Source organism: Calidris pugnax, unplaced genomic scaffold (assembly GCF_001431845.1).
Source record: "Calidris pugnax isolate Ruff unplaced genomic scaffold, ASM143184v1 scaffold208, whole genome shotgun sequence".
Classification (NCBI taxonomy): Eukaryota; Metazoa; Chordata; class Aves; order Charadriiformes; family Scolopacidae; genus Calidris; species Calidris pugnax.
Genome location: NW_015090967.1, coordinates 2,651,189 through 2,672,258, shown reverse-complemented (window position 1 = coordinate 2,672,258; position 21,070 = coordinate 2,651,189). Strand labels below are relative to the sequence as shown.

The following is a 21,070-nucleotide window of genomic DNA, read 5'->3' as shown; positions in this document are numbered from 1 at the left end:
TTTTTTTTTTTTTTTTTTTTTTTTTTTTTTGGTGGTTGGACTTGATGATCTCAGAGGTCCCTTCCAACCACTAAGATTCTGTGATTCTGTGACTCACCTCAGGCATCCCTTCAGTGTCTGAGGAAAGGCTGCTTTCGTATTTGGCTACAGCAACTGCAAGACCAGTTAAGGCAAAAATAGAGTTTCCTTTCACCACTGGGCTGTCTCTGGACAGAAAAAGGCAAACAGTTAAGAACATAACAGAGGCGCAGGTAACAAAACATGTGTCTCAATACAGGAAAGCTATGCTACAGGTGGTCCAGTTGCACCTAGCAAATTTAGTGGGCTGTCTTCTAGCTCAGCAAAAGTGTATCGTGTTTCATCTTCAGGAATCAGAGAAAGAATGGAGGATGGAAGTGTTTCAGTCTTTTTTCTTTTTTGTCTTTATGTAAAGCCTAGCACACACCTTCATTAAATTTAAATTTCATGAGCGCGTAAATTTAAAAGTTTCTCTCTGTTTGAGGTACACCATGAAATGTAACCTTTTAAAAGTTGATGATCAACAACATAAAAGGTTCTATACATAGATTAGGAAATTATGTCATCCTAACAAGTCCCAGGAAGAAAAAAGAGCAGTGTCTTACTCATTAATGAAAGAATAAAGAAAAAACTGAGGAAAACCTCAGTATTTTCTTAAAAGAAAGTCAGTAAACACTATTAGTTCTAGAGATACGATCTATGCACAAGAAATCCTTCTGCCGTTACCTAAAGAAAATTCACCACTCCTTCCCGAATTAGCAAATGCTCCTACCTCAACTAGTTTTGCTAAAGAACTTCTATAACTAAAATTGCAACTTTAATTCTGAGACACAGAATATGATATATTTAAAATTTATTATTTTGTTCCTCCTTTATTTATCTCTTTCTACTATCATACCTTAACACAGGCATTTACTGAGTAGCTAAAATATCAAATAGATCTTCCAATTTCATCCTTGTCTGGCTCCTTCAAGATGGACTAACATGCAAGGAAATGGAACAGCTGGGAGTATTTTAAATATCTGAGCAATTATAAGTTAAAAAATTAAAAAGCTCAAACCTATATGAAAAGTCTTAGTTATCTCAGAACTCCCAACTTGCTAAAGTATTTAAAACTCATCTTTTATACATTTACAAGAACACCAGTGTTGAAGCACTCCGTGAGATTTCACTGTAATTCTTTCAGTGCTGACATCCTTATGATTTAAGATTGTCTAAGTATTTGTTCTTATGAGGATTCACTATTTCTGGTGCTTTTGCTTAATCTTGTGCAAGTGGCCAATTTCAGGTTAAGCAAGGGCAAAGCATAAAAGGAAGCTAGCTGCCAGCAGAGAGTGAAAGGAAGAAGTCAAACCAGTCTACAAAGGAAGGTGTTTATTGCTGTCTGAAAGCCATGCACTAATTCTAATAGCAAATGAACAAACTTGTCATAATCTGAAAACATGTGGTGTACTGTCTTTGGGGGCATCTGGGCACAGGAAAGAAAGTGGGACAGTTTTGAAGAGCCCATACTCCACTAAAGACCAGCCAGCTTCTAGACAGATGAAGCTACTTAAGGCAAACTGTCTGCTAGTTAAAAAAAGAACAGATTTATAGTGCATAAAGCACTGCCCAGGCTTTACTCAAAACATTAGGCATCAGCCCTTCTAATAGACACAGTCAGTGGTAAAAATCTCAAAGCTGGAGAAAAGCTTCTTTCCTGAAGAGCAGTTCATGTGAAATCATAGTACTGGCAGATAACCACCTGCAGAAAATATTATCTTACATCTTCTGCCACAAAAAAAAGAACTCATTCTCATCTGCAATAAATTAGCAGTTCTTACTTGGAAGCCCCTTTGATGACATCGGTCAACATATCTCTGGCCCTGCAAAAGAAACAGAAAGAATTACACCACGTTCATTATACTACAGCACAAATTCAGCTTATTTCCCCTTATGCCTTCCATGTGTCCATTCTAGGTTAACAATTACCTATCAGAAGACTTTGCATAAATTAATCACAATCATTAAAATTTAAAATGCACTTACGTACCACCCAATATTTCTTCATGCTTATGTGCACTACCACTGTTTCATAAAAGGCTCTCATTTGACTTCATAACACTTTTTGTAAAACCCAGGTTCATGCAATAGCCATAAATCTGTTCTTTGAGCTCTTACTAAGTTTCCAGATCACTGCGTATGTCTTAGTATACTAAAGTGAAAGTGTTTTACAGTGGGTATAGTAAGTGTTTATCCAACACTTACTATACTCCTGGAAGCTCCTTTGGGCAGTTAGGCTATTAGGAAGTATAGTAACCTGAATCCTTTGAAACGAAAGCCATAGGAGTTGCTTTTTCTTGGTTCACTTACTGCTTTGATTTCTCTACTGTTGAAGGGAATTCTGTTGATTTTTGACATAGTTTACATTAACACTATATAGGAAATAAGATCAGAAATTGGTTCAGGAGGAATCTACAAAAGCTGCATTGCTATATGCATTCTTCTCACCTGGAAAACACTTCTCTTTATACTTTGTCAAGAAACAGATTGTGCCTCTGCTACATAAAAAAATCTCTTCTACAATACCATATCACTCTGGATCTTACTATGAACCCTCTAATCTAGACTTAGCTGGAATAAAACAACAGACACAAACTTGGTATTTCTCTTGAGTGGGACTTTAACATATTTTTGTCTGAAACGGGGAGGAGGCATTTAGGGTTTGTTTATATATACTTTGTTCCCAATGGACTTACAAACAAACACAGAAACAGATATTTATACTGTCCACAGATACATAGTGCTTTCTCTCTGTGAAGCCTCCCACTTCCCATGTTGTTGCCCTGACCATGCACATACGTGGCTAAATCCTGACAGACTTACAGATACTCCTCAGCTGACTGAAACAGAAGTAGTTGAGGACATGGATCAGTGTGTGAATCATATCATATCCTGTTTTAAACAACTCAGTTCACTACAACATTCGTCATACCATGGCTTACATTTATCAAGCCATTTCCCATGAGACAGCTCACTCTATTCTCTACAAGAAAGTTTTGCTCTTTGCATAATCCTTCTGCCTTAACATGACACAACCCAAATACCGTTTTCCACTCCCTCTAGTTGCTTACCCTACAAAGTTGCAGTCACTGTGGAAGAAGGTACCTGAGAACTTGCACATATGGGAATCCTTACAGACAATCCTTATCCAGTAGTCTCATACAGTCTTTAAACCTGCACAGCTAAGGGGTTTGAAGCCTTGCCCTCCTCTGCCCCCTCACTTGCCATTACAAGTCACCAGGAGCAGACAAGCACTTCCTTACCACAGCCAGGCTGTAAATTGTTTGTACTGCACCTCTTCAGGATCCTCTTTTCCATGTTTTAACTGCATCTCCAGCTCTGCTTGCCTCCCCTGCAGAATCACAGAATAATTCAGAAGTGGATCTTATATGGACAATTATCATAAAGCTTATTCAGAGAACACTTAGGTAACAGATGTAGCCTTCCACTTGAGTGCTACTTCTTAAGTGAATTTAAGTGCTTTTGATAGGAGATCCCCTTGAAATACACAATATATTCAGTAAAAGAATTAATAATTTTTTATTCTGACCAAGGAAAACAAGATGCAGATGGCCAAATGGCCACAGATACTGTGACATCTCTTCAGGTCTATGCAAAGAGACAAATTCCCCTGTGAAGGGGTACAACAAGCAGGGAATGAGATATAGAAGCTTGCTAGCTAAAATGGATTCTAACAGCAAAACATCACTTTCTTGGTTAATTTCTTAAAGCAGAATTCCCCATCCTTTTCCTTTCTATGAACCCATCCTCCATGTGACCTCCTACAACATTTCTTTCTGTACATTAAAGGAGATGACAGGGATTCTTGCCTCCAACAATTGTTATCTAAACCTACTAAGCAGCTTTGCTTCATGTTCAGTCTCCAATCGTGAGACAACTACATCTCAACTTGTTTAGGTCGTCAGTTAGGTCCTTAGTAGGTTGTTAAGCCTTAAGTGAAAAATACAGGCACATAAGATGTGTTTTTCACATATTGAACACTTGCAGTTTGTGTGTGCATAAACCCTGAGAATACAAGAAAGTCAAAAACCCAGATACCAATCACAAGGTGATTCTCCACTAAGATTAAAGGACCAGATACAACACGTTAAGTAAGGTGAAGGCTGCATAAAAACTATGAAAAAAACTACTGCAATTTCTGCAAACACAAAAACATTGGCTTCAGTTCTGTACTAAATCAAGAACTGTAGGATCATCATAATGAAGCTGATTTCAGTCTCAAAAACATGCTGAATGCAAAAACTGTGTTAAGAAGTGCTTAACCATGTGAGCAGAAACAAAAGACAAGGGGACTTTCAGGTGTCCAACGGAAAAAAATCCTCACACAAGTGTTTTAGCAAACTGGACTCTATAAACGTCTGCCTCCAAACTGTAGAAATGATTAGTCTATTAGCTGTTCAGACATACTACACCGTGTACTATCCAGACTACTGATCCTATCCTGTAGTCTCTTTTAGCCATCTCAGATGAAATATGCTATAGTAGCATAAGGAGCAAGTAAAGACACTAGATCTCAGTCTAAAAAAGAAAAGGCTCCAGTGAGGCAGTCCAGAAGCAACAAAAATAGGCTCTATTGCCCTGTAAAATGGCATAAAATCCTAGAGAGGCATTCAGAAACAAGTCTGGTAAATGCCAAGCTTTTTGTCAAATCTTGCCTTAGAGAAGAACTGAAATAGGAAAGTAAATTAATTAAATGCAAGCAACAATGTCCCCCTCAGTAGTTATGACCTAAAATTACAATTTTAATAGCAGCTGCCCACTTTGTAATAGCACTGGCTCTGCTTGGAATCTGATATTTTGCTGATGGCGAAGATAAAATTTGTTTTGAAAATGTTAAGAGGAGCATGTTTTCCTGCACAGCAGAATAAGGAACAGTCAAAGCTTCTAGAATTCTCCCAGCAACCTGAACTGCTCACACTGAAAACAGCTGATGTGGCCTTGAAATACAAGCAAATAAGCACTTCTAGTAGCACAAACAGAGCCTTCTAGAAGGCAGCTGTTTGTTAAAAGCTTTTTAGACAATTTCCCTGTTGAAAAAACAAATGACGCTACATTGCTTTAGATAATAGGTCAGAAAACCTAATGAAAGAGAGGTTTTAAGATACATCCTAAGACGATGATGTCCAAAGGTCCCTTCCAACCCCTTGCTGGTAGAAATAAAACTCATACCACTTGAATAAGCATTAATGTGAGTGATATTATATACCTCAAAATTACCTGTAGTACTGCACTGTACGTTCGACTCATAAATCCTAACCAGGACTGTGGCAGCAGTATGGAACGGTGCCATTCAGAAGGCTGGATGCTAACCTGTGCAACACATCAGAAAGGGTAGAAGTGGTGACATTCAGTCTAACATAGGCAGAATGTATGTTCTTCAGCCTGGAATTCACAGGAAATCATTTGCTCATGCCCATAGCACATTACACATGGCTGTAGGAAACTAAAATGGTAATTTACTTTGCTCTCCTTTCTGGTTTTACCCACACCAAATTATTTCAACTTCGGTACCCAGGCCAGACAAAACTGATTGCTTCAGGCAGTCCAACAGATAAATGATTCCAGAGAGAGCAGAAGAATTATATACAGCAATAAGCAAACCCTTTGTAGTACTGGTAGACAAATATACATACATAACAAAGATGTTAGTGCAGTTTACCTTTGTCACAGTTTTGGTACGTGTTAGGTGCTTCTAAAAGGCTTAAACAGACACTTAAATAAATACAGGGAGATGACTACCTAAAAACAAGGGAGATTACTAAAAAGGAGTTAGTATCCATGACTGGGGTATATATAACCACGTTCAAGTATGTTGTTCAAAATTCCTTTAAGGAAAGGAATTGTTAAAAAAAGAAAGGAAAGATAAATTTTCTTTTTTAGGAAGCACTAGTATAGAAGTAACAGAAGGAAAATAACACCACCTCAAAGATAGTTTAAAGAAATAAACAACAGCTCTCCCTGCTTGCCTCCAAATCTTCCACAGGTATGACAGCCTCAACATCACAATGAAAGAATAACACAAACAATCAATTACACAGTCTGATGTATGTGCACAGACCTTCCTCAGGAAACCAAGGATACTCCAGCAAGTATCATAGCAAACTGCCTGTAAGACCTTTTCAGAGCACGTTGAAAGATGAAAATTGAAGTCAAGTCATCTCAGCAACAAGCCATTTTCTAGCCCTTGGTAGCTAATGAAGTAATTACATGGGGAGGTTAAGCAGAATGGATTACAAATTCAAGGCCACCAAAAAAGTTTTTCCAGACATCAGTCCTGCATATGTACCCCTCCCCCCACAATTTGCATGTTACGCATTTATAAATAAAAATATGTTATTCACAAAAAATGCTTATCACAACCCATTAGAAGAGTCTTTATTTCACACTCTCCAGGACTGACTTAATTGCAGCAACATTGTATTAAAGTAAGATAGGAGTTCAGGTCCTTTAGAAATGCTGTGTTTTCAGACCCACAAACAACATAAGCTCTGTAATTAAAATGGTGAGTGTGCACTGTAATAACTCATCATGTTTCCATGGTGGGCTTACAGAATGGATTTTTCTTGCTACCATCCACTTATTTCTACTGTCTGGCTCCACCAAAAAGATTTTTGTCGTCACAGCCATTTGGACTCCACTGGAAGTTAGTTACTCAATTTCAGCAGTTTCCAAGGTAATCAGTTTTTAATAAAGAAAAGGCAAACATTTCAGGTTGAGGTGAGATGGGATGTATCTCAGTATCAGCTGGTTAAGGCCTACACTTTCTATTTCTAAATTAAAAGAACACGTCGGACTCTCTGAGTTATAGAAAGACCCTGTGAGCTATGACCAAAAATTGTGCAAAGCCCACCTAGAGGAACTCATCTTGCCAGGCTTAATCCTAGAAGGTTATTCTTCCTTTTTATTCCTCCTGTTTTATTTTATTATGTGACTTGTCACTGTTAACATGTAAAACACCCCAAGCCTCAAGTTATGCAAAACCTTCCTTTCTCCATCATGTGCTTCACTGGCTTCCTGTGTACAGAATGGTTTACCAAGATAAGCAACTGAACCCCCCTTGTCTGTTTATTATCTTCCTAAGTCTTCCTGCTTCATCTCCTCTTATGTCCCATATGATCTACATAAAGCAGTAAATATTCTTTCTTTGTGTGGAACTTATAATGAAAAACAAAGGACTGTCCTAAAGCTTCATGCCCACTGACAGTGGTAAACTTATAATAGTTTAAATAAGCACTAGTACATCTATACAAATAAATACAATCTAAAAGTCAACCAGAAGATGAGCTACTCCACAGTCAATACAAATACAGCCTGCAGAAAAAATAAATCTCATCTTTAAATTACTCAATTACACTAGTTTCTGACACTGGATACACAATGGTTAACAATGACCACATTAACTGTTAGTTAACTAATACAAGCAAGCTTAGACAAAGCTGACAATAAGCGAAGTTCATATTCTTTTGAGCGTGCAATTTACATGTAAGAAGATGTTGGGAGGCACCAGGAAGAAGGATCAAGGCACTTCTGAACCTACGGACAAGTGGTTGTGAAACACTGCCACACTGGTCCTGGGAAGTCCTTCGGAGGCAGCATATCCAGACCAGGCTGCCAAGTAGTTTTCAAGAAAAAGTTGCAGCCTGAAGTCTGACACAATGAGAAACAGCACAAGCTAGGAGCTAGTATGCTGAGCCTGTTGATCGATGCTTAAGAAGGACATGAAAAGACACACAAGCAGAGACTGTGTTGGCCAAAACCCAAGACAGGGACCACTGGCAAACCGCAGGAGATACTATTCCCATACTTCAGCACCTCTGAATACACATGGCACAAGTTTTGCACATTTCTGCAAGACTGGAAAGTAATTTCAAACAAAATAGGAAGCTGATTTCCACTCTCCAGTGCACTCTCAGTAAAAATCAAACACCATGGCAAGATCTGGATGAGCTTGCTTTCAGCACTGGTGTCTGTGCTGCAACAGATCTTTGTATACTGCTCACTTGTTCGGCACTGATACACAGCCAGCAGAGGGTACACAAAACAAATTTAGGGAACCGTGAATTTAAGCATGTTTCTATCACTTCTCTAGCTGTCAAATTGAGATAATACGGTTAAAAAAACCTAGAAACTGTGATACCGTTAACACTTATGGCCCATCTTAAAATCTGATCTGTAGACCAGGGAGACTGGGAATTCCAATAAGGTGTTTTACTAAGTACAACAGGTTTCCACCTTGATAGCCTTGCCAATTCACATAGCCCCTAAATTCAGCTCATCTTTAATAGACATGCGGCTCAAAAAATGTGTTTTAGACAATACCCCTAGGTCAGTGAAATGTTTAGGCATGTATTTAAGAGCATCTCTCATGTATGGGACATATAAACTGCAGCCTTGGTGATTTTAAAAATAGGGCTAGCATAAGATATCCATATCAATGAAATAGTGGAGTAGCATCTCTTTATCTCTCTGCTTAGAGCTCTTTTTAACAAACTTGTATGCATACACTTCCAAATTCTCCCCAAGCATTCCTTTGTGAGAAAAAAAAAGTAATTTCTTTATCAAAGGCACATTAGACTGAAAAGCAAAAATCTGTCAACAATTTTACTTCCTGGATACATTTCATCACTGGAGGAGAGACATTCAGTAAACTCAGTAGTGGAAACCAGCACAAAGTAGTTAATAATCTGAATTTCCTCCATTAAAATAGCTAGGCACAGAAGAATACACTACAGCGAATTCTGTGCCAGAAAATCCAATTATCATCTCAAGGTGCTTCAGGTACAAAGTTTGAACAAGCCCTTGAACACCTTGATTACATTAAAATGTAAAAAAAGGGAAAGAAACATACAGGAGGAACTTTCCATTTTACTGCTCAAAGATGCATGCCATCACAGCACCTGTAATGAATGCACTTAAAATAGAAGCAGAAAATGCTTCTCCCCTGAGTATACAGGGTGCCTAACCTGTAAAGCAGTAATTAATACTGTACAACTTACCACTGACACTCACATTTGCAATTCTGCCTGGAAATATTAATAATTATTAGGGCAAAATCATTGCACTATTTCCAACACAAACAAAGCTGACAAACTTGGAAAGGCAAGACCACGCTCCTTTATTTTAAAAACACTGCACCCTTCAGACTGCCAATGCCACCATTTACCACATTTGAGTGCTAAAACCAGGCTTCCTCTGTGCTGTTTGCATGTACCATGAACTGTTCCCTTCACCTCCACTAAAGAAAGGATGGGTAGCTAGCTGAAAGCCTAATAACTTTAACCCAAAACATACATTTACAGAACCATCAAAATATACGGTACATGATGTGAACATATGTGACTATTTATCCTCATTTATTTTTACAAGAAAGATAAGTGAAGCTGGTCAGAGATTATTCCCATAAATCCCTATGAAGAATTACTCCAAAACCTGAAACAGGCACGGACAATTATTAGCTAATCTAGCCCAGGTGACTGTGATAAACATCACAGATTTCTCATACAGTATGATCCAGGTAGCTGTAGAGAAAACAAAGAAAACCCATGGTATGACTTCTGAACACTGTGACTACAGTAATTTACATGTCCTCTCAAAGAGAGGTTAACAAGCTCTGTTTAATAATTAATCAAACAGCACATGCCCATTGCTGGGGGAAAGATGATCTTCCTATTTCAAGTCACCAGTGACCATCGAACGTATGTTCTGCCTCCCATGAGATACATGTTCAAATAACATCAAAAAACCCCTCTGCAACTTAATCTGATTCTGCTGATAGATATCACAGCTGCATCCAGTCCCTCAACTAGACTAGCATGTAGGAGAGAGATTAAGTCTGGGCCACTAAGGTTTAACAATAAATTACCTATTTACTGTTGTTGTTACTGTTAGATTTGAACAGCAGCTAAACCCAGGTATTTGTTATTTGTTTGCCTTACAGACTTTTAAATATACATGAAGAAATTATTTCTTCTGTATACAAACCTCATGTAATTCATGTATTTACTAGCAGGATCGGAGGCATCACACTTTTACACATACAGAATCTCACAAAAATGAAACTGATTGCCTCAAGCCACTTCCCATGCCTCAGTGTGCAAAAACCCTATGTGTAGCAGTGGCAACTAAGCATACACAGATCCAGATAGATAAGCAAACTGTTGCTTCGTATTCTACAGATGTGAGCAAAGATCAAATCACTGAAGAGAGAAAAACTTTATTACCCCAGTGTGGCAATTATATCATTGACTGCTAATCCCTAAGGAAATGCCAACTGACAGGGATTTGTAGAGGTATAATAAATGGATGCTTGCTATCACTTTAAGAGTTAAAATGCCTCCCCGCCTGCCCACCTCCCTCACCGCCTCCCCCCTACCCCCCACCAAAAAAAGGAGTAAAAGCAGTAGCGAAAAAACATCACTCTGGTAATTTAAAACCCCTAAAAAAACCTCCTTGGTGTGCTGGGTTGAACCCTGAAGCAATGAGTTTGCAAAAACATATTAATTGCTACAGCCATTACAGGCAAAAGATGAGTCTAGGTCCTGATGTATTTTAAAAAAGTAGAATGTACTTATAAAAGGTAGAATGTATTTTAGAAGATAGAACGTAATCTAAGCAAGAGCAAAGAACCGTAAAAAGGTTCAAGACCTTGTGAAACTGGGTGCTTTGTATAAACAATACAAGCCTTGCTAATGCATATACCCCTGAAGAAGAACAGAAGGCTGGTAACAAGGGATCATCCCTCTGCAGGAAGCACCGAAACTGGCTGAAAACCAGACAACTGGTGGATAAAGTATAAAGTCAACAAAGATTTGCATTAACTGGGAGAAAAAGTAAAGGCAGCAATGGGAGATTGCAACCACTGACCCAATTAGAGACTGAACAGGACTACCCCCATCTTTGTACTGGAGCATGCACACATCAAAGGACCTTGCAACTTTAAACGAAAGTGACAGACTGTACTGACCTACAGAAATTGTTAAGATAAGGTACTAACCAGTAATTATAATTAAGAGTGTGTATTTTTGTGTTTTGAAGCATATAAATATTCCAAGGAGTTTGTAGGACAGTCTGCTACCTTTGTGGATTACCACATATCACCCACCTCTGCAGAAATGATTTAAAGAAATACCTCTACTCTGTGTGTATGTTGGCTTCTTGCACAATGGGTAAATGATGCTGCTTTGGGATAACAGTCCTACTAACTCAACTTTCTTAGACTGCTATTCGATAGCTCCCTGTTTTTACTGTGAAACTCCTCAGAAGAACACTGAGGACTAAACAAACACTACATTCAGTCAGATGAGCCCAGGGACTTGCTTTTCTACCCAGAGGCCCAAATACCTTTTTCCTGACAACCCTAACTCCCACTATCTCTAGATACAAGGGGAAAAAGGCAAGAAAATACTTTTTTGTCTTTTAAAGCAGCATAAGCCAAGTACATAAATACTGATTTGATCAAAAAGTTATAGCTATTATGAATTTACACTAAAAGGATGCATTTAGGATTGTCTGAAGATGTTTTCTGCTTAGAAACATACTCGGATTTCTTTTGGATTTCATATTTAGATTTCAAACTTATTTGGATTTCTTTTTAGTTTTACAACACCTTGAACTAATTGACTTTGTGAAATGTGATACTTAAGAAAATGTTTCTGCCTCCTGTCATTCGTATGTATTCACTAATTTGATCCAGTTCACTACATTCATTAAAAAAAAAAAGCCTTGTTGGGCAAGCCATGAGTTTTTGATGTGCTGTTAGATGTTATAATCACTGCTAATAAACACAAATAAATAATTCAATTTTTTATCAGAGATTGTATTTGGTGTTTGAAGAGGGCAACAGGTGAATGCTTATAACACAGTAGTTTAGAATTGATCTTCATACCTTTGTAATTCAGCTTATATAACACTTTAATACATGCCTTTTATTATAATATAATTAAATATTTACATATGTTTTTCTGTGGGACCTCTGGCACTGAACTGATGCCCAATTGAATGAACCAACTACACAGAAAGCAAACCTTTTCTTTCTGGACACTATGCAAGCCCACACTTCATTCATAACTCATTACTCTAAATCTGCTCCTCTGACATATTTTGCAATATCCTTATGGACTTCCCCTGGTGCTCTCCACCGGAGCATCCAAGCAGTCAGAAATGTTCCTTAATTTACTTGCACACTCCTGTGATGACGAGGGGTATTATCTCCAGCTTCTGCTTTCATTCTTTAGCAGTAATGAGGTCAGGATGGAAAATATCTACCAAATTTACATATATGACTAAATACCTTAAAATCTGTGTTTAAGGGTGAGTTTTGGTTGTTTTTACTAGTTTGAGAGAAGAACTTGCCATCTGAAGTATTTCACAACCCTGTTGACACTGTCCTCATAACACAGCAGCAGGGAGGGATTTCTCCAAAGGTAGTAAGGGAGGGAAGGAAGCATAATACTTCTTGAAAAGGGAAGAAAAGCCGGAAACTCACCTCATGAATGAGGGCTACCAACATTTGCTGGAAATTGCGTCCCCTGCTGGTCAGAAATCGATTAATAGGCTTGCCATCTTTACCCACATGAACTGGAAGGTCATAACACAACAACATGCCAGCTTAAAGAGGGAGGGAAGGGGAAAAGAAAAGTCAATACCGATACTCATGCTAATAGTTCACAAGTCTTGCCTAAGTCAGTGGAGAACCCAAAGCAAATTAAAGCTAACTTAATAAAGCCAGCAATTATAAAGCATATGCAGGTGCCATAAAACATTGTTTCTGAAACTGATTCAGATTCATAGAAATCTTTATGTCAAAGCAGGTATCTTGAAAACTTCAAGAAAGTGACAATGTACCTGCAAGGCCTGGTGTCATGCCTGGTTGTTTGTTCCTCTCGTACATCTTCAGCAAGAAGTTTGGAACACCTGCCACGGTCTTCCCCTGGTCTGAGCGTGTGGTCCCTCCTCTCAAGGCAGAATGATAAACACCGCGGGGCATGTTGGTCATCTCCTGTTTCACAAGTGATGCTGCAAACTCTTCAAATGCTGGATGAAGTACAAGAAAACGAGGAGACAGGAAACAGAGTATCAGAGCTTGATGACTGAGAGACCAAACAAACCCTGGAAAACCGAAAATGACACCTGTACTTCAAGGGAGATATGCTTAGATAAACTGACACATTCAGATAAAAGCTCCAGGTCAAAGAATTCAGAACTCTTAGAAAGTCTCTCTGACAGCGTATCTGCTGCCACAGCAACTCCAAGAGGCTCAGAGTAAGTCATGTCACATACTTAGGCTGTGAAGAAAAATAGCTTTAAACTGCTCCCTGAACTGTTGGGTTGCATTTTTGACTGCTACATCTGTAACACTGGCATGTGCCAACAGGACAATGAGAAATAAAACTGATGTTTACCAAGGAGGTGAAAACTATTGCCTACAAAACCAGGTTGTTCTTAAAGAGATTTAAGAGCAGCACAATGCAAAGAGGCTATATGGAGAGAAAGAGTATCTATGCAAACAGGGGATACAGAGAGAAGCATTACATTGATTTCTGCTACCATAGCAGCACAAACTGTTTATTAAGTCTGTGCTTTCAAGCTATGCATTGTACAGTCTAACTAGGTTTAAAGTTATACAGAATTAATATAAAGTTGTTGTTCTCTTGTGAAGTCAATTTGAAAAAAACACCTTTACAGACACACGTTAGCGAAAAGTGCTGTGTTTCTGTATGTACATAAATATGGCTGCATGGTATTTACCACATCCCAATGAAAAGCCGACACTGTACAGCACCTTGCAAACCTGGTATGTTTAAAAGTCTGTTAGTGTGTTCTACAATTGAGTTTAAGAGGATTTATAGCAACTGTTTCATACTAGACTTGAAACTGGCATACAAGCTCTCAAATCACATGCAGTCCTGCTTTGACTAGGAACTAGAGGACAAAGGATACAAAAGGGCACTAACTTGTCCTTTCTAGGTCCAAGAAATACCTATGGCAGCATAAAACAAAATAGTTTTATCCTGAAATTTCTTCAAATTTTCTATTTTCAGCAAGTTCCTTTGGCTTTCAGCAAGTTCCTGTGGTTTTCAGCAATGCTCTTTCCCAATTCAAGTAGGGTCTTGAGTAGCAGTCTAAATCTGCTAAGTTTTCGTAGCATGGCAGAAGGGCATCTACCTTTGCTGATTATTTTTTTTCTCCACCTGTAACGCCAACATTCTTCAAATAAAACCCTCAGAATGCAGTTAGCAATTTTCATTACAGTGATTCAGACAGAAACTGTAAATCCTTGTCCTTGGGAATTCTCAACAATATATACTCTTCCAACATACTCAATTTATTGACATGAAAACACTTAAGAGCTTAGTTTTTTAGGGTGGCTACAGCAATAGAGGAGAAATTATCTGAAAGAAGACAGCTCTTGCTTTGGTGGTAGCAATCCACATTGACAGAGACAGCCTAGCACAGGTAATAGTCACTGTGGTCATACTACTGAACTTGCCAGTTATGCCAAAGGACTTAATACTTATAAGCCATTCAAAAGCAATTCTTCATACATGAGATACAACTCAAGGGTCTAGGCTTGCAGATATAACTCAAACTAGAAAATCTCAAACTAGAGACACTTAGATGTGCAGCTAGAGTATCATGCTTTGAAGTCTGCAATCAGTCTGAAGGAAAAAAAAACAGGTAACTAACACCACAGGAGCAGAACTCTTAGCTTTGTTCCTGCAGAGATACATCTCTGAGTAATAGTAACAACAGCAACAATAATAATAACAGCTATTGTCTGAAGTTTATAGTTTGTTGTATCCGATTACTTTTTATTCTCTGGCTTCCAGGTTTCAGACAAGTCTCAGACATGTCCCTGTATGCCACATCCACACACGTAAACGCCTCCAGGGATGGTCACTCAGCCCCTTCCTAGGCAGCCTATTAATGCTTGACAGCCCTTTCAGTGAAGATATTTTTACTGATACTTAATGTGAACATTCCCTGGTGCAACTTGAGGCCATTTACTCTTCTGCTATCACTTGTTACTTGGAAGAAGAGTCTGATCCCTACCTGGCTACAACCTCCTTTCAGATAATTGTAGAGAGCAATAAGGCTTCCCCTCAGCCTCCTTTTCTCCAGACTGAACAACCCCAGTTCCCTCAGCTGCTCCTCATAAGACTTGAGCTCCAGACCCCTCACCAGCTTTGTTGCTCTTCTCTGGACCCGCTCCAGCACCTCAACATCTTTCTTGTAGTGAGGGGCCCAAAATATTCATGGTGCAGCCTCACCAGTGCTGAGTACAGGGGGATGATTGCTTTCATAGTCCTGCTGGCCACACTATTTCTAATTTGCCTTCTTGGTAACCTGGGCACACTGCTGGCTTATATTCAGCCAGCTGTCAACCAATACCCCCAGGTCCTTTTCTGCCAGGCTGCTGGCAGAACAGCTGCTCTTCCTCAAGCCTGTAGTGCTGCACGGGGTTATTGAGACCCAAGCACAGGACCTGGCACTTGGCCTTGTTGAACCTCACACCATTGGCTTTGATCCATTGACCCAGTCTATTCCCTCTGTAGAGACTTCCTATCCTCAAGTGGATCAAGACTCCTGCCCAACTTGGTGTCACCTGCAAACTTACTAAGGGTGCATTTGATCCCCTCATCCAGCTCAGTGATAAAGATATTAAAGAGAACTGGCTCCAATACCGAGCCCTGGGGAATAGCACTCGCGACTGTCCTCCAACTGGATTTAACTCCAACACAACTGCTCTCTATTCTGTGTTAACTAACAGCATTAAAAGATGGAAACTCCTCTGGGGGAGGATCTATTCAGTGAATATTTGGTTTAGAAAAGCTATTTGCATGTGTGTTTTTATACCAGTCTAGGGTCACTACATCTTTTTATTCAATCTGTTCTCTCTTAAGTCCATTTTGGTTTCCCATCTTCCTGGTAAATTGCCTGTCTCAGCATCCATTATGCAGCTTGGGTTTTCTGCCCAGACACATCACTCTCTTACATTGAAGTAGGTTATGCCAGTCTCCCCCCAGGGCTTCCAGAACTTACTAATTAGTGCATATAGACTCTTACTCTAGGTGAGCTTGCACATACTTCATGGATTGAAGTCTAGAGTATTTAAAGAGAGGATCTTTCTAGGAGCTCCCACCAGGAGAAAATACAACAAAATACTACTTCATGGCTACATATACACATTGCAATCATGCATCAAGATCCCAGGCATTCTATAAACAGTGAAATAACAATGCCTGTGTCCAGGCACTAACGTTATAATCTCATAACTAGAAGTGAAAGGAACCATTAATGAGAGTAATAACGCAAATGTTAAAAATCCCAAACACTAAAGGTTCTTCAACCGCATAGGTGTCAAAACAAGTGCATCAACCAGAGATCATCTGTCGAAGCATACTTCAGTATCAATATGCATCACTAAAATTGAGCATTAAGCATAGCACTTCATTGAGTAATTAAATTCTGTATAGAGCATTCTTTTAATACTATTTAAACTCTCTTTCATAAAACACTATAGGTTTGGGTGGGGTTTTTTTTGGTTCAGTCCATGGTGGACTATAATAAAGAGCTTCCTTTAAAAATGTCTGCTCAGTCCTTCCTGTTGCAGTTGCACTGTGATGAAACAATGGCACTTGAAGTAAATAATAAGTAGCTGGCTTTTCCTATGGGACAGCTAAGGACTTTTAAATTATCTTACAAGCATTTTTCCCACCATACGGACTTCTGATCTGTTGGCTTCCTAAAAACAGGTTGGAGGTTTTGTTTTCTTTTAAATTTTTACTTCACATTTTTTTTCTGTAACTTGGTAATGTATTTTTCCAGAGGGAGAAAAAAAAAAGGCTGCACGTTAGTGCCACATGCCACGGTCACTCTGATTATAAATCTGTAAAACAACCTCAAATACTGAATATACTATACCTCCTGAAACAGAAGGTGGCGTTAGAGACAACAGCTTGATATATGAAGAACCCGGAACAAAAAGATCAACCTCCTTCTCCTCTTCCTCATCTTCATTCATGCCTGCTTCCTCCAGTGGGTCAACTTCTGGTCGTGCCTGAAAGATTGAAGACATGGAAAAGTCAGCACAAAAATTCCAAATCCTCATTAGCTTTCATGATTCTAAGTGTGAAAAAATACCAACTAAATATGAAAAGTTCCCCATTTCAATAATTTGAAGCTGAAAGAATAAAAGCTTTTCTTCTACCTGAATGAAAAGCAAGGCTGGTTAATAATAATCACATGGGTATGTAAATCCATATCTGTAATAGTAAAATTAATCTTTACAATTATAAACTGAACTAATACTATTACAACTTCATTTTCACTCTCATTCTTCTTCAGTCACAGAGTAGAACAATGCTTTATATCAGCACTTTAAAATACACTGAGCATTTCTGCATCCAAAGAAAAGCAATGAAGCTGGTACAGGCTTTGGAGCACAACTTTTACGAGGAGCAGCTGAGGGAACTGTGGTTGTTTAGCCTGGAGAAAAGGAGGCTGAGGGGAGATTTTATTGCTCTCTACAACTATCTGAAAGGAGGCTGTAGCGAGCTGGGTGGTAGGACAACAGAAAACAGCCTCAAATTGTACCAGAAGAGGTTTAGATTGGATAGTAAGAAAAAAATTTTCACCAAAAGGGTTGTCCAGCATTGGAACAGGCTGCTCAGGGAAGTGGCTGAGCGACCATCTCTGGAGGTATTTAAAAGACAGGTAGATGTGGCATGTAGGGACATGGTTTAGTGGTGGACTTGGCAGTGATAGGCTTGGGGTTGGACTCAATGATCTTAAAGGCCTTTTCCAGCCTAAATGGTTCTATGATTTCTGCTAGATTTATTTTCCCAACCTGCTTTGCAGAATTTGAAAAACTACAACATATTTACAATTCTTTTAATGAAAACATGTTTACTCATTTTCTAACGAGTGTAAAGTAACAGCACCATTAATACAGAGCTACAGACTACCGTGCAAGAGATTTAGTACTGCAGCAGTGTTTAGAGATTTCCCACATTCTATCTTGTGCTCCTCTATGCAAAACACACTTTTCACTTGGAAGGTTTATGCTGAACTCTTTTCATTGATTTACATAAAGCAGGTATGTTTTTTGATTTTACTGTTGCTTATTCCAACTTTTTCATAGTAGCCAGTTACAACATGCAGTGAAGCCAATCTTGTAATAATGTGGGAAATAAAAACTTACAGAAATATTTACTATGCCATAAGGTACCAATGGACTACTGATTACTGCCTACTCTCTCTTAAAAGATTAATGTAAAAAAAATAACACTCACATAGATGACTTTATGCATTCATCTGCTTGCACTGTTTCATTTCGTAAGGTTATTGAGTGAACTGATCAGACTGAAGTTTCAGAATTCAACAGTCCTCTACATACTTAAAAAGCTTTCCAATAAGTATCTCAATTCTTTTCTGGTTGCCTTTATCAACAAAAAAGCAAAATGTTACGCTGTAAAAGTTCAGAACAGAAAGTCTTCAGCTTAATTCCAAAAAACGCACCTACTTTTCAGACTGGTTTGACCATTTCAGGAACAAAAGCACTAAGCATGAGTGCGACTGCAATGGATGAAGCAGAAATCACAAGAGTTGTTTGGTGTCAAGACTCAACAGCAAGCATTAACAGAAGAGCATAAAATGCTAAATAGGTATCCAAAAAAAAAATAACCTGCCGATTTAACAAACGAAAGAAGAAAAACTACCTTCTGACTCAATCTCCATTTGTGACTTTCCCCTCCCATCCATCTTAGTTACACTAATCACATCTAATATCATCCCATTTCACCAGCAGGAGCTCATATTCCTTCTATGAGGCTCTGATGGTTATCTGGTAGAGACGGCACAGGGCCGTACTTCCCTTCCAAGAGGACACAAGCCATATCAGATGGACGTGTCAGATGTCCTTACTATTAAACGTATAACATCGTTACCTGTTCAGGAAGATGAAGAACTGTATGTTCTTCGGAGCCAAATGATGAGAGTGATTTATAGGCCGAAATGGCTACAACAGCATCCTAGGAAAATAACAGAAAGAAAATCATAAGCACAGTACATAATATTGCTACCTACTGGAAACTCCACATACAAAGAGCTTATCCACTAACCACCGAATGCTGAAAAACATTTTCAAGTAACCATATTTTCCTGAGGTGCACTCTTAACTGCTTACTTTATCTATAAAATGCAAACTAACAAGACCAATTATCTGATAGCAAACATTCTGGTTACTGGACTCAATTATTGCTGTGACGGTAGTTTACACAGAAATATCTGAGCTACATTTAAACTGAAATACTTTGGTTCTACCAGCCCCATGGCAGTGATGGTACAACATTATCACTGTGTTACCATACCTCACCAAAGAACTGAGTTAGTTGTCACAGCTGCAGCTTTGCCAAGGATGCTTCACCATGTCAAGGCTAAAGTCTACCAGAGGAGCCCAACTTGTTTGTGTTAGAATTCTCCCTGGGAGCAGCAGATCCTAGGACCATCTATTACCGCCTTTCATGTGCACTATCCTGCTTTAGAAACGGTGTTAAACAGTCAATGGCAGGAGGTAAAATTAGAAAATGAGGTTGCTGACACTGATAACCCTGTCTCGACAGAAAGGTATAAAACTTAATATCCAGTCACTGACACTAGGAATTAACATTTACAGTTGTGTCACCTACCTTGTTTTGTGTGTTGTTCCAAAGAAAGCTGATAACTTGAGCTTTGAATTTCTATAAAAGCAAACATAACATGCATTCAGATTTGCCTTAACCAAATAAGCAGTTGAAATAAAGGCAGTTACCTGAAAGAAGCTGATGCCACACCAACATGCACCAAGCTAGAAAAGTGGAAAGGCTGCAGGTCTGAACTGCAGACGCATTCAAATGTCCTCACATTCTGGGAGATCGAAACCTCTGACCAACCTGGCACTGGAATGTCTCACCTATCTCCTAGGATTCACTAATGCAACCTAAAACTGTGAAACTCTCCGGAAATGTGCATTATGAATTACTCAAATTAGGCAGCAGGTGCAATTTAGAAATACTAATAAAACAAGGAGGCACCCTTAAAACTCAAATACCAAGATACACCAAAAAAAGAGATTCACCTTAGTCCACTAGTACATACCTCATATTCATTTGTATTCACTGTTAACGAGGGGACCAAAGAAAACAATTCATTCAGTGCTTTTAAAATGAGGGGTCTTGTATCACAACTCAGCTTTGGTGACAGAGCATTCCATGTAGAACGGATGCAAACAACCTGGAGGGACAGTGAGAGGCACCATTACTAATAGCAGTCCCAGCTTGACTTAAATAACATTTGTTTCAAACACTTACCTGCTTTCTTCCTACTTAGAAACAGAAATTAATACAGGGTTCACAAAAAGAAAAAAAAAAACAACAGACAACAAAACATGAACCACAGTATAAACTGGAAAGACCATGCTTTTTCTGCTTTAGTTTGTTTGTTTGTTTGGGGTTTTTTTGTTTCTTTGTTTTTTTCCAACCAATATTTGGTGCCAGGACAAACATACACGGAAAAGCAGAGTAACTTGCCATTACAGGTAATAAAATTACACACTCTGAGCACCTTCCAGGGCATGGTTCTAATGTTGGTGTTTTTTCATGGATTATAAATCACTGGGAAAAACCAACAACAAAAAAAATGAAATCCTCCAAAAAAAAGGCAAAACTCTGCATAGAAAGTAGTCTAACCTAGTTCTTTAATACCTGTAGAGGTTAGGGAAAGCTAAATAATTAACTTTCAAAATTTAATAGCACTAAATAGATGCACCCCAGTGATTAGGTGGCAAAAAGATTATGAGAAGAGAATTCTCATGCATATCTAACATACACTGGGAGGCATTATAGCATGGTACAATGCATTAGTTGCCAGCTCAACACATTTGAAATTTTTTTTTTAATTATATACACCAATAACCAAAATCCATATGAGGTTTTAACAGCTATGGGGGGGG

The 21,070-nt window shown here is 38.7% G+C and overlaps 1 protein-coding gene across 1 annotated transcript in view; it reads right to left on the bottom strand.

Annotated features, from left to right (window-relative positions):
* The window catches only part of FOCAD (focadhesin), a 113,591-nt gene that overhangs the window by 30,727 nt on the left and 61,794 nt on the right, over positions 1 to 21,070 (bottom strand). The window contains exons 17-26 of the mRNA XM_014952613.1: positions 20,218 to 20,352; positions 19,770 to 19,820; positions 19,029 to 19,112; positions 17,005 to 17,140; positions 12,925 to 13,113; positions 12,566 to 12,687; positions 5,299 to 5,391; positions 3,324 to 3,412; positions 1,842 to 1,883; positions 98 to 206 (exon numbers count right to left, since the gene is read on the bottom strand). Of these exons, the coding sequence (XP_014808099.1) occupies positions 98 to 206; positions 1,842 to 1,883; positions 3,324 to 3,412; positions 5,299 to 5,391; positions 12,566 to 12,687; positions 12,925 to 13,113; positions 17,005 to 17,140; positions 19,029 to 19,112; positions 19,770 to 19,820; positions 20,218 to 20,352 (1,050 nt within the window). The remainder of the gene's footprint in view (positions 1 to 97; positions 207 to 1,841; positions 1,884 to 3,323; positions 3,413 to 5,298; positions 5,392 to 12,565; positions 12,688 to 12,924; positions 13,114 to 17,004; positions 17,141 to 19,028; positions 19,113 to 19,769; positions 19,821 to 20,217; positions 20,353 to 21,070) is intronic.